Raw genomic sequence first — 13,107 nt, 5'->3', positions numbered from 1 at the left:
GCCCACCGCTTGGGCCCGGCTGAAGAGGCGAGTGAGGGAGCGAGCCAGGGACTCGCTCGAGAGGCGGACGTGAGAGCAACTTCGGACTACAACTCCCAGCATGCCTTCTCGCTTTCCCTCCGCCCGCATTGCTTCGCGGGAGTTGTAGTCCAAGGCGCGCTTCCTTCTCTCGCTGGTAGCGGCGGGGTGCGCACATGTCCGCTGCAGGATGCCTTCCGCTCCTGAGGCGCTTTCTCAGCAAAGCGCCCCACTCCAGGCTGGGGTGAGTCCACTTCATTTTCAGGAGTTGTTTTGTAATCCTGGACAGACATTCCGACGTTTCCTGAAGCTGCTAAACGTGGAATGCTGGCGAGTGAAACTCTGGTCTCTCAAGGGGTGGGACAATTCAGTGTGAACACAGTACCGTGAAACAGCCTGATTAGCCCTGCTTTATCCAGGAAGAAATGTACTTCGCATTAAAGGAGTAGCATCAGCAAAGAGGAGGCCTGGAGACTTATTTTTAAGATCACGGTTTCACTTCCACACTTTTAGAACAGCATGCAACTAAGTTAGAATAGATCCCGGAAATTAATGGACCCAAGGGAGTCGTGTCCATTATTTTCAGTGGATCTACTCCAGGTAAGAGTAATTTTGGATACACCCCTAGTGCCCATCTAATTTAACCACAGTGTAGTAAGTGAACACTAGCTTCAGTCCAGGATACTGTTTATACATCTAAAATAAACAAGGTTTATTGAAAGCAGGCATACAGGGATGTCAAATCCTTGTATGTATTCCTGTGTGTAAATCACACCCCTAGTAGTTGTTTCGGTAAAGGAGAAGAATAATACAACCTATAAGACATCCTACAAGACAAGTTAAGACTCAGCTTGGCTATACCTGCTAAAGGAAAAGCCCCCACCCCCATCCCAAGCTTAGTTTTGCAACCAGTGTGCCCTTTAAAGGAAAAACGTAATTAATCTAATCTGGCAGTGTGTAACAGAAAACTCAATCTGCATAGAAACATCTCTTAATAAATATTTTTGGACTTTTAACATTTGTTACATTTTCAAAAAAAATAGGGTGTCTATTTTTAAAATTGACAACACCGATTGTCAACAGATAAATTGACAACAGATAAATTCTCTTCTAATGCACAGTATCTACTTCATTTTATATAATGTTTCCATTTTGTATTAGCCTTTTAGTATAGTAGTAGTGTATTACACTATATACATTAGCATAAGGATCTTCAGAAGTGCATACTTTACACAAAGCCAAATAACTTGCTCATGTATTACAGAGAACCAAGCTATTTCCTGTAGGAAAACAACAGCTTATTTATGATTCTGTGAAATCTTTATTTGGGAATTAGTAAGAAAAGATGTCTTGTGAATTCTTTACATCTGGACATCAAGCAAAGTTAACATTATGCTTTAGCAACCATCATTTCAGTTACTAGTAACCAGTTTATTCTCCATCAGTTTGCTCAAAAAATCAAGTTCCTAGTACTTTACCTTTTAAACAAAGGCAATAGAAGTCAATTACTGACCCAAAGTTAGATGCGTAGTCTCCTGCAACACTGCTAAATATAACATATTACCTTCCATTCAGTTCTGACCCCTTTATCCAGCTGTAGTGTTGTCTTGTCTGTCTAGGATGGCAGTCATATTTTGACTTCTGATTATTCACACTAGAGTGTTCCTCCCACACCTTAATAAACATTTAACACTTATGAGTATAGCACTACTCAACCACACCCACAGGCCAAGCCTGAATTTCCTGCTACACTTTGGTTCTACTATTTAACCAATGCTTCACTCTAAAGTACTGTATATTATACATTTTAGCAATTAAATGAAGAGATACTTTTATCCTAAACAGAAGAACTGAACCGTTTTTCTTCTAAAACGCTCTATTATTCTTGGAGTGAAAAAATCCCAATAAAGTAAGTGAACCCTGAGCCAGTTGATGTGCCATTTATGTATATCTTGAGCGGTCATTGTTTTATCTGTCTAGTGACTAAAGTGAGGATAATTGAATCACTGAATTTTTGATTAGCCACACCATATCATCACTCTAAACCTTCACCGCTTTTGATGTCCAGGTGCCAAGGTTCTGCTAAGATAAAAAAAGCTATAGACAAAGCCTGATAACACTTTCTAAGAGAACATATGGTATTAAGGGACTAATACCTAGATGTATTATGAACTTATATTTATAAATGAGCCAAAGGGATCAAAATATTAACATGACTTCCTATTACTTGTAGGAATATGATTGGAAGTTTTCAATTTTTACCCCAGTACAGAAAGCAGCTCACAAATTATTTTTAAAATTCACTTCTGGTTATCCAGTTAACATTTTCCAGCAACTTTCGTTTCATTAACTTTTAAAACTTGCCTCACATGCCACTGGATGATTAACAGTACTTTCAAAGAACTGTTTTTTACACCCGATTACATATCACCTGGAGTCTGTTCTTTCTTTCTTTCTTTCTTTCTTTCTTTCTTTCTTTCTTTCTTTCTTTCTTTCACAAAGAGCAATTTTATGCCTTAGAAAAGTCTCTGAAGCAAGTATAAAAATGGGTTCACATCAGTTTCCAAAAAACATTTATGCAAAGTGGTTAATTTTCTCCTTGTAGCATTTCCTCTATTTCTTTGTCCCAGTTATCATCTCGTTTTTCTGACTCTGCAACTACTTCATATTCCTGAAGTTCTTGTTGTAGTTCCTTTTCCCAGTCTGCAGTTTCTTCTAAAAACAAAACATATACATGTCACAGGACTGGATAAATATTGCACTATTTTAGTACTAATTTTGCTAATAAGGACTAGTCTATCCACACAACAAAATGTTTTGTACCAGTTCAAACTGCAAGTAAGGGGAAATCACAATTGTTTAAATACTTCTCTACTTTGTCAATTTACACTCTCTTCTCTTTGCCATTCACATTTCCAAGCTTTCTTAAGCATGAATGTGTAGAAAACAAACCTGTACACCAAGAAATTACTGCTATATTTTTGACTAAAATGTCTTCCAAATGCTATGCATTTGAGAATTGCTGGTGTCCAAGATTATCTAATCACATGCAAGGCATGCCAATTGAAAGAATACTCTGGAAGGGCCAGAGCTGAGCACATACAGAAATAAAACCCTTACTTGGAAGTAAGTTGTATAAAAAAGCTGTTCCCAAATTAGTGACATCTAGATTTCCTTTTCAACACTGTTCTCTTCCTTGGGATATGCACTTCCTATAAACCTAGACATCCAAGTACTCTAAATCTGCAAAACCAGTTTCCTGCACATACTGCTTCAGCCACAGTCCAGGAAATAAAGGATACTGCTGTTAACAATTAAGATAATTCAAGACTTCAGAATGCAGGGAAGATGAGCAGTGTTAAGAACAGGACACATTTCTAGCTTTGCTTATTATAAACCACCCTGTGAGCTTTGGGTAAAGGGTGGTATAGAAACTTACTAAATAAATAAATAAGCAAATAAAGGCACAAATCTTACTATTTCAGATAGACTATCCTCTTTGGGTAAGGGGATATTTCTAAAGCTATTTTTGATTCAAATATGGAATATATTTACAAATTTAATATACCCATAATGAGAGGGAGCAGAATGCAAAAAGTTATTGGGTTTTTTTTACCTTCTACTATAGTTGTTTCCTTGCTCTTGTCAAGTACAAGTTGTTCAATCTCTTTCCTCAAATCTTCCCGATTCAAGCTGCATGCATCAAAAGCGTCACTCACAAATTCTGATACACCTGGGCTAGTTGAAATTTCTTCTTCCTCCTTAAATTGGAGATGAGAAAGGAAGGAAATCCTTAGTTACAGGAGATGGTGAAGGAATTCAAAAGTGTATATATACACTAATATCGTGGGCATTTCTCCTTAATGTTATGCACCATTTTCCTATAGTGAAAGGGAAAACAATGAGGTCACGTGCACAGAATCTCTACACTGAACAAAGGCCTAATAGGAATTTGTAAAATAGCTTATCTTCATGAGAATCACCGTGGCAGGTAGAAGGGATAGACAAAGTCATTTTGCCCTCATTTTCCTTCTGTATTACTTTCTTAGGAGATATGCAATGCAGCAGAAAGTCAGATGTGGAGAATCTCTGGCCCTCCACATGATACTAAGCTACAACTCCATCAGTTCCAGCAGACATTGTCAGGAATAGTGGGAGCGGTTGTTGGCATCCATCTGTCTCAAGAGACAATGGAGTGTGACTCTGGGGATGAAGTCAAACCATTAGCAGCACTGAAGTGACCTCCCCAGGGTGCAAGCCTGGGCAGTGTGCTTGAAGGTCCTGCAACATCTGGAGGGTCAAAGGTTCCTCATACCTGGTGCTGGCTAACATTACAAAAACAGGTACCTTTGTTTTCCAGCTGGAAAGTTCAGCACAGAGCTATGCCCTTGCACTATTCCTTTCCACTATCCCATCCCACATCTGGCATTAATGGTATAAATAAAATACTTGAATCAACCATAGTAAAGTGCAAAGTCTCCCAAAGAGAGGAAGTGCTGTGATACAGGGTTGGGGAAGGGAAAATTGCACTTTAGCTGCTCAGCCAGAACTTGCCAATCATAGGCAATCACTTGATTAAAAGGGTGACCTCCTTCGCGCAGGATTCTGAAGGTCCTCAAACAGCCACCATTTTAAACCTTGTTTCAGCCAAATTCTTGATTCCTCCAGTACATTTGTTTAAGGGCTTTTTGTGAAGCAATTTTGGAGTTGGCCAAACTAACATGCACCTAAAAAACTTAAAGTATAAAAAACGGTTATGCTGTAAATACACATATTAATCTTAAATGGAGAATGTTACCTCTTGAGGCTTTAGCTGAGATTTGATCGCTACGGGTGGTGTCTTTGGTCGTACAGTTTCTAGGAAAAAGACAGAAAGGATAGAATTTAGAAGAGCATTTAAAGCTCACGTTGTGGCTGAGTGAACAGTGACTCAAACATAACAAGCCAAGTACAATACACTCACACACTTCCTCCTCTTCCTCTCTCTTTTCACACCAAGGATATTTAAAGCTTCTGGTTCTGATTGGTAACAAGCTGCAGCTTCCCTTTATGAATAGGTAAAATTGTGGTTTGTACAAGCCATGTTATCCAGTTTGATTTTCTGGTTTGTTAACTATGGTTGAACAAAATGTAGTTTGAAGGTTTTTGGTCACAGTTTGCAATCTCTTTGCTTTCTTTTTTGTGGAGTGAAAGAGAAAGAGTGTGTGTGTGTGTATACAAATTCTGTGCTTGCTGCAGCTTATATGCATATGCATGGCTTATTCACATGTCTGATTCCACAATTCTTGACTGGCCTTGATAGCTGAAATGGATTTTGTCGTTGCCAGGAGCTACCCATCTCCTTGTCCCTGGCCTTATACTGTGCTATAATGTGAGATTAGAGATAATACTCTGCTTCCACCTCAGGCTCCAAATTTGGAGCCTTGGTAGTTTGACCTTGTGCTTTCAAGGCACTCCTTGTGTTTCAGTGCAATGGCCAAACCGCTCTATCTTCCCCCTAGCCTTAGAGCTAAGGAAGGAACAATGATAATCCGCACCCCCATGTTCAGCTCCTGAGGTAAAAGGCTAGGGCTTCATCCCCACCAAAAGGCAGCAGCACAAGCTTTCATGAAGAGCAAAACTTTCTACATGAAACTATTTTTAATTCTTAACAGAGAAAGTAATATAACTGAATATTGTGAAGAAATTGAACTATAGTCCTGAACTTGTGCTTATATTGTGGAAATATGTATCTTAGATTTCTCTTCCTCAATAAGAATATCTGTGGAACTGTAACAGAACTATTTTGCTTGTTCTCAAATTTTTGAAGGCTAATAATTTATGAAACTTCTACCATAAGAAATGTTTAAAAAGTGACGGAGGGAGAAAGTCTGGAATGTGCATTTGTCAGGCAGGCGAGAAAGGAGTCGCCACCCAACATAGTGAAACAAATCTCTACCTGCTAGCTGTCTGTCCTCTTGGCTGCCATTCTGTTCTTTCCTCACGGCTTGCTGTTGTGCAGCCAGTGCTGTGAGCTGTGCAGACTGCTTAATCAGGGAGACACGGTAAAAGTAATTCCTCCAAAACACATCTTCTTTTACACTGGAGACAACAAAATATATGGTTTTGATAACTACGCTATATAAATATAACATGAAACATGCATGCAAGGTGGGAGTTTACTGTATGCATAGTGGAGGGATGAGTGGAGCAGGAGAGCTGCTTCGGTTTCTTCCCTGCAAAGCAGCTCGGAAGAGCCGTAGGACCTTCCAGAACAGTATGAGAGATGGCATGGAAAAAGGGGGAATTGACAAAAATCACTCTTCCTACTTTTCCACTGGAAGCCTCTGCTGGATTGGAGTTTGCAGGTGGGCATATCTGGATCCAACCTGATGGCTACAAACCTACATGTATTTGGCCAGGAATAATTCCCATTGGACTAAATGGAACTTGCTTTGGAGTAGTTATGCATAAGGTTGTGCTATGAGCTTGCACTAAACTGTTACTAGCTCTGACAAAGATAAAATAAAATTCCTCAGAGGTAGGCATAACAGTATTTGGCAAGTTAGGTTTCCAAAAAAACAAACAAACAAAAGCCCCACTGAGAAATAATTTAATGTTCAGGTTTAGACTGTGACTTAAATTTCAGAATAGAATACCATGAACTATTTATTGTCACATTTTAATGTACAAATGGAAACACAATATTAGTAAATATTGCAAGTTACACAAAGCTATTATTTTTACTCAGACTTAAAAAATTGTTCAACAGCTTATGAAAATATAGGGAGATCACTCACTGCTTTGGGACAAGATCAAATCTCATTCTGTTCAGAAGTTCATCTTCTTGGAGCATTACCAATGCCACTGGATACATCTGATCAAAGTCAAAATTAAATTGAACCCCAGCTGGTGGGTCACGTAGGAAGTTTCTTCGGTCCTTTGCAAAAAAAAAAAAAAATCTATCTGTCAATGGTGAAAAAGTTATGTTTCTGTTTCCAAAGAGCACTTGTCAATAATTACATTGAAAAGTAACTTATAGCATAAGCAGCTCTGCCAGATACATGGGGAAACATTTTTCAATAAAAGAAGTCTTTATATCATCAATTAACATGATCTCACTAAATCCCATCAACAGTTTTATTATTCAACACATTGATGCCTCAAAAGTCCTGTTTTAGGTAGGCAAAAAGGAGGAGGAAGAACCTTAAACAGAAAGAACACAACACTACTTACTGCTGATAATGCCAGTATTTGTTGCTGAATTGTTTCTTCTTCATTGCTGTCTACCCAAGGAGGCACAGCTGCTTCTGTAAGGAAAGGGGAGCATATGTATATTGCATTCAGTAGTAGAAGACATGTGAACTACAGGTATTTTTGATTGAAAAAGGCCTCTTGCCAAGATCTGTGTGATAAGTGTTCCCAACTAAATTTCATTTTAGCTGAGGGAATTAGGATGCTTCAGGTGTCCCCTGGCAGTGTGTGTGCATGGGTCTGCTACCACAGAGATCTCTGCTGTGCTATCTGAAAGCATAGGGGAATGCATGCTACTACTGCCAGTGTTCTCACTGGCAGAAAGAAATCACTGTTAAGGCTCCAAAATAGGACGCTGCAGTGGTAGGACAGGACCTGTGATGGACCCACTAGATCCAAAGCTGGTTCATTTCCAAAAGAAGGACCCAATCTAAATACCTGTGCTGTGCCGGCCTGCAACAAAACCCAAAACCTTTACACCCTGGCTAGATGCAGCATGGATTCCATTGCCCTGTGTCTTCCCAGCCCTGGTTAAGATTAACCTGTTATACATTACCTGATTTTTTTGTTTGCTGCTGTTGAACAAATTTTTTCTGCTCCTTCTGAAAATCTCCTATAATTGTCTATAAGAAAAAACAAAGTTATATATAGAACAACAATTAATTTGCCAGATTACTTGGGTTCTCACTGTTGCCAACAACCTATTTACATGTAAAACTGGAATCTATTTGTATTGCCCAAAGTCAACCAAATTCCTATCTGTAACATGTATATATCAGATTCCAATAGTACACCCAAATACTTGCACATTGTATAGTGATTTGAATGTAACTGCCTTCAATACAAAGGTTTAGATCCAGACTATGCACAGATGTAACTCCATCCATGCAGCCCTCTTCTGGAGGAAGGTTGGGGAGGCTATTTTCATATATTTGCCACCTGGAAATCTTGTCCAAAGGACTGGAGTATGTCCTGGTACAGCAAGGGAGATGGCACAGAGGGCTGTAGGGGGAATTGGCAAAAGAGTCTCTACCCATCTTTCTTCAGAAGGAACCTCCACTGGATCTTGATCTCTTGCTTTCATGAAAGGAGTTCTTCCATTCATGAAAGGTGGGTCTGGACCAACCTAAAGAACTTCAGGCTGAGTACTGAGATGCCTCCACATACCTTCCTTTCTTAATCTGTCAGACTCTGCCCCTTTTCTTCTACCAGCATAATTATTTGTTATGTTATAGGCATGAGAGGAGAGGAATAACCAATAGTATCCCATAAACTTTTTTATAAAAAAAAACCTTAAAAAATGTGCAGTGTGTGTGCGTAAGCTGTGATTGAACCAACTGGGAATTTTCTATTGTATCCGGAGAAAACTGCTAGAAGATCCAATGCAGTTTTTCTTCCAATCTTCTGAGCTAGCATAGGGACACCTACAGCAGTCAGTATGCAGGCTCATGTGTAACAGGCTTCAGAAACAAATAATAGTTTGAGGGCAGGTTTAACTGACTGCATAGAAGAGAAACATTATCAGATCTCTTTTGTTAATCTTTATTTCTCTTAAAACTGTTTACACAAAGAAATTTGCATATTGTCAACAATAGCTTTCAAATATAATACTCAAGCCATATATCTCTGTTTAATAAGCTGGGACACCTTTTGCTCATCTACACAGTTCCTTCCTGGTGTGAGGAAACCTACCAGTTTCCCATTTCATCCATGCAGGAAGCAATGGCTGCCACATTTTGAATAGGTCAGGTCAGGATATTAAAACATATCTTAATATGTTTAATTTTAAACCTAGTTTAATATCCTGAGTTTCTTGGAATCTGGTAACCAAAGCTTCCTAGTTTGGATGAAATCAGAAGCTATAGTTAATTAGAGGCCTTCTGGTTTGATTGTTTGTGCTAAAAAGGAGCTGTGTCATTGGGAAAAGGTTCACTGACATTTTGGTTTAACAAGTCAATCAGTCAGATCCGGGTCTGTCATGTCATATTCGCTAGAAATGACTACACTTATTTCTAATAAAACATCATGGAGAACCTTAACTGCTACCGCTGTGTGTAGTTTTAAAACCACAACACATCAAGGGTTCTTATTCTAGACTGGTGTTTCAAGCTTTGGTCCTGCAGACTGTACATTATAGTGTCAACAAGTTTCTGATTGCTTTCAGTCCCACATACTACCTTTGATAAACACAAACAACTGTGAAAAGGCAGTATAAATATCAAATAGTGGCCTAACACATAATATTTTTTGCAACACAAACTGATAACTGATATATTTCTTGTAAACTGCTTACAATTGTTCCAGGATATTTCCTGTGTGTGCTTGGTTTGCCTGAATTATTTTACTGCATTATTAAGTATAAAAATTTAAACGAGTGGTACTGATTAATTCTTGTGTTTAAAATATTCCTAAATTAGCTCAATGAAGTTTTTATTAGCTGCTGATCTGGCCTACATTTCAGTTTTTCTTCCTTGAGTACAGTGCTTGATCAAAACACTTTATTGGCACTAAACCCATAATGTCAGTAGCCTTAAATATAAGTAGAACATGCAAGAGCAGATACTAAATTTATTAACAAATTATTTACAACAGAAAAGTTACCTTGTCAATTATATTTTCTATTTTTCCTTCTTCTACAGACTTCTTTATAGTTTGGGCTGTTTCAGCAACTGACTCAGATATCTTTTTTGTGGCAGTAGTGGCAAAACTGAAGAGATAACCTTTTGGAAATAAGACAATTAATTTTTTCTTTATTACAAAGTCTTTAAGATATGCTGCACAATCACCTACTAGAGCCCTACAGAGTCAGTCATTCAGTTCTTCCAATTCCTAGAACAGTGTGGCCTAATGTGCAGATCTTGAGGCATTTTTGGTAGCCCTCAGCAACAATTCACACCCCCATACGCACTTTGCCTTGTGCTGCATTACCAAAGCCAGGTGAGGGATGGGCTTTGGTAAGGTAGTGTGAGGGCTCTGACAGGGTCCTAGAGCCCTCTCCTCTCCTTCCCAAAGCCTGGTACCTTGCCAGGGGTGAACTTTGGTTTTTCAAATTTCAGCAGTGCCCTATGCAAGGCCAAAATTTGGCACCCCCGTCTTTTTTATTTTAATTTTGCTCAGTTCACTACATCATAGTTGCAATACCTTGCAGTGCCCCCTAGGCTCAGTGCCAACGGCGGCTGAACTGGCCATGCTGCCCTAAATCCACCTCTGGCCTCACCCAGCTTTGGGAATGCAGCACAAGGACTTGGGGGTGTCAGATTTTTGCCTCTCCCCCCACGTGATAAGGTAGTGTGTGGCCTTTGGGTTCTGTGCCAAAGCAGTCCTGCGGCCCACTTGATATGAAAAGTTGGACCACCCTGTCCTAGAAAAACACATGGTATTGATGCACAGGCCACATTAATTTCCATCTACCTATTTGTGTAAGTGGCAGATGTGAGGAATTCTGGACTGTGCATCTTGTACAGTGGGAATGTATATTATGTAAAAATTTAAGGTAACAGTACCTTTTCCAAGATGCTGCATTTGAAGCTGTTCTAAAGTACACAGCAATAGAAAAGGAATCCATTATGAAGACAATCTGTTTTGCAGACATAAACAGCTAACATTTATTTGTATCACTGATAACCTAATGCCTTATTTTAGCTGAATTTGTTGTTACATTAAGAAAAATCTCCATTCCTCAGTTGTAATTTAAAGTCAATTGTGGTAGTTTCTATTAAATTCAAAGCAAATAATGACAATTTAGTAAAGCTCAAAATGTTAATGTTGATAGAGAAATCTAGTTATGCTCAGAGAAGTCACATACTACTTTTAATAACTCAAGCGGTATCATTTTTGCAAATTGGAAAGGACCAACAGGGCTTGCATAAAGATACAGTACTGTTATTTCCCTTTGATAACACATCCAGAGACCATAATTTTGAAGTGTTCCTATTTTTAAGAAGAGTCATACCCCACAAAACCACAGAAAACACTAGGCACAAAGCTGACATCCCACTGTTTTTGTTAATGTCACTTATGTTTTAAGATATATGGAACTGTAACAGAACATATCTGTTTTAAAGAAATAGCCACAGCATGGCATTTCTTGAACCTTTTCTAGTGTCCCTGAAAGAGGTGAGCGATGTGCGTTTTTCTCATGCTTAAAAGATGCAACTCTTTAAGAGATGTTGGGGTGCTCACTGAAGGAGAAGCAATAATTTCAAAAGGAAGCTTGCTCAGAAATAAGGCCGGCAGAAGTGGGTGAAACTTACTGCCGGAGTACTCGCACATAGGACTACTTAGCTGCAACCCACAATCCATACTAACGGAAGCAACTTCCACGGAGTAAAACAGGCTACAGGCTGCTGCTTTGAAAGCCGCACTTAGGTTGGCAGTAATCCCTAGTGAGCACACTCCTGCGAAGCTCCACGCTGCGCTAGTGCACGTCCGGGGGGGGGGGTTAACGCCAAGCAACTGCGAAGAGGGTACCTGAGCAGGTTGCTTGCTACATTAATAGGGCGGCTGTGGGGGTTAGTTATATGAGCTGGGCAGGCTTGAAGGGACGCGAGGAAGGCCTTTGGGAAAAGCGCGTTAAAGGGGAGCAAGGGAGACACTCACTGCCCAGCCCCTTCGCCTGGTTCAGAAGCGGGTCCGAGTCCCTCTGCAGCTCCACCTGCTCCGGGCTCCGCACTGCCGCGTCCCCTCCAGTCCCCTCTTCTCCCTCCTCGGCAGCAGCAGCAGCAGCTCCGGCTTCCCCTTCGAGGAGAGGCGGCTTCTCTTCCTCGCCTTCCCGGCTCATGCCGAACCAGCCGCTCAGGCCGCGCAGCATCCTAGCTAAGTGGCGAAACGCCGCCCCCTTCGAGCAGGTCGCCTACTAATGCAGCGCCAAAGCCCCGCACCCCCCACTCCTTCAACCGTTTCCAACGACTTCACGGGAACGACACCCCTTCCTGAGAGCAAGGCAACGTTGTTTGTTTCCGGAAAAGGGTGCTCGGCTACTTCCGAGTTACGTCACCCCGACGCGTCACGGCGGGCGCCGACGCTCTAGGCTTCCGCTCCACTCTTCCAAATGGCTTTGGCTGGGTATAGTTATATTGTCGGTCCCGCTCGTGTGCGTTTGTTCGAAAGAGCTCCTTCCTTCGACAATGTTAAGATTGTTTCTATGTTAAGCATTGTTGTAGTGGAAGTTCCACCCCCTCCCCAGCCTTAAATGCAATATTTTTAGGCGAGCCTACAAAGAACCAGACTGTAGCACCTGAAAGAATGAGGCTAGCCCGCGCTTAACGTGGGCACAGCACAGGGGAATTTACTTTCAAACAAACATGCGGAGGATTGCGCTGTAACATTATGATGGCATAAGCTTTCATGAAGGGAACTGAAGACCACAAAAGTGTGCATCATAAATACGTAATGATGCAACACTGCTTCTCTGCTCAGGATGCCCCACTTAGTTCAATGGGAATTGTTCACAGGTGTGCATTGGTCTGCTGCCTTATTAGACTGTCAGCTATTACAACTCTCTTTTGCTTTTTTTACTGTAGCAGATTCCCTCCTGGAGGTTTTCAGCAGTGATTACTAGTAATCCTACATTAATCGTGGATTAATAAATACAGCTAATTGAACTTCAGTTCCCATCCTGAACACTGTTAAGGAGCACTAATGCTAAAGGGACTAGTCAAGGCTGTCACACTAGAGTTTTGTGCCAAAAAAGGAGTAATTATAATAGAGCAAATAATGAAAAGCACAAATGAATAATTAGGTCCCAGAGCTTGTCCAAAGAGATCTCAGGATAAACTAGCACATGATACAGCCATCTCTTCAGTCGCATAGATTTAAAAGGAGAATCAAATGCATGCTAGTAAAGCTGCAATCTCT

General features: G+C 40.4%; 2 protein-coding genes across 7 annotated transcripts in view; one reads left to right on the top strand and one right to left on the bottom strand.

Annotated features, from left to right (window-relative positions):
* Window positions 1-151: 151 nt before the first annotated feature.
* CTPS2 (CTP synthase 2) overlaps window positions 152-13,107 on the top strand; it is a 65,613-nt gene continuing 52,657 nt past the window's right edge. For 4 of the 5 annotated variants that reach the window (XR_014563104.1, XM_083734378.1, XM_083734376.1 and 1 more), the window contains exon 1: window positions 158-262. Coding sequence is in view for 3 of the 5 variants with exons in the window: in XM_083734378.1 (XP_083590504.1) it covers window positions 195-262 (68 nt within the window). In the remaining 2 variants the exon portion in view is untranslated. Of the gene's footprint in view, window positions 263-13,107 lie in introns of all 5 variants that reach the window. The other variant, XM_083734383.1, reaches the window with a different exon arrangement.
* SYAP1 (synapse associated protein 1) lies at window positions 1,317-12,248 on the bottom strand. Of its 2 annotated transcripts, XM_083734521.1 has the most exons (10): window positions 11,851-12,225; window positions 10,755-10,784; window positions 9,853-9,971; window positions 7,808-7,874; window positions 7,234-7,307; window positions 6,798-6,937; window positions 5,957-6,099; window positions 4,817-4,875; window positions 3,635-3,779; window positions 1,317-2,733 (listed from the first exon to the last, which is right to left on the bottom strand). In XM_083734521.1, exons 1-10 carry the CDS (start codon window positions 12,059-12,061, stop codon window positions 2,606-2,608), a joined length of 1,116 nt encoding a protein of 371 aa, XP_083590647.1. In that variant the 5' UTR covers window positions 12,062-12,225; the 3' UTR covers window positions 1,317-2,605. The 2 variants fall into 2 exon arrangements, with proteins under 2 accessions (XP_083590647.1, XP_083590646.1); XM_083734520.1 differs by lacking the exon at window positions 10,755-10,784 and having other exon boundaries at window positions 11,851-12,248.

The sequence above is a fragment of the Podarcis gaigeae genome, assembly GCF_964106915.1.
Source record: "Podarcis gaigeae genome assembly, chromosome: 4".
NCBI lineage: Eukaryota > Metazoa > Chordata > Lepidosauria > Squamata > Lacertidae > Podarcis > Podarcis gaigeae.
Note: the sequence above shows the minus strand (reverse complement) of the source record. Positions and strands in the feature narration are given on the sequence as shown.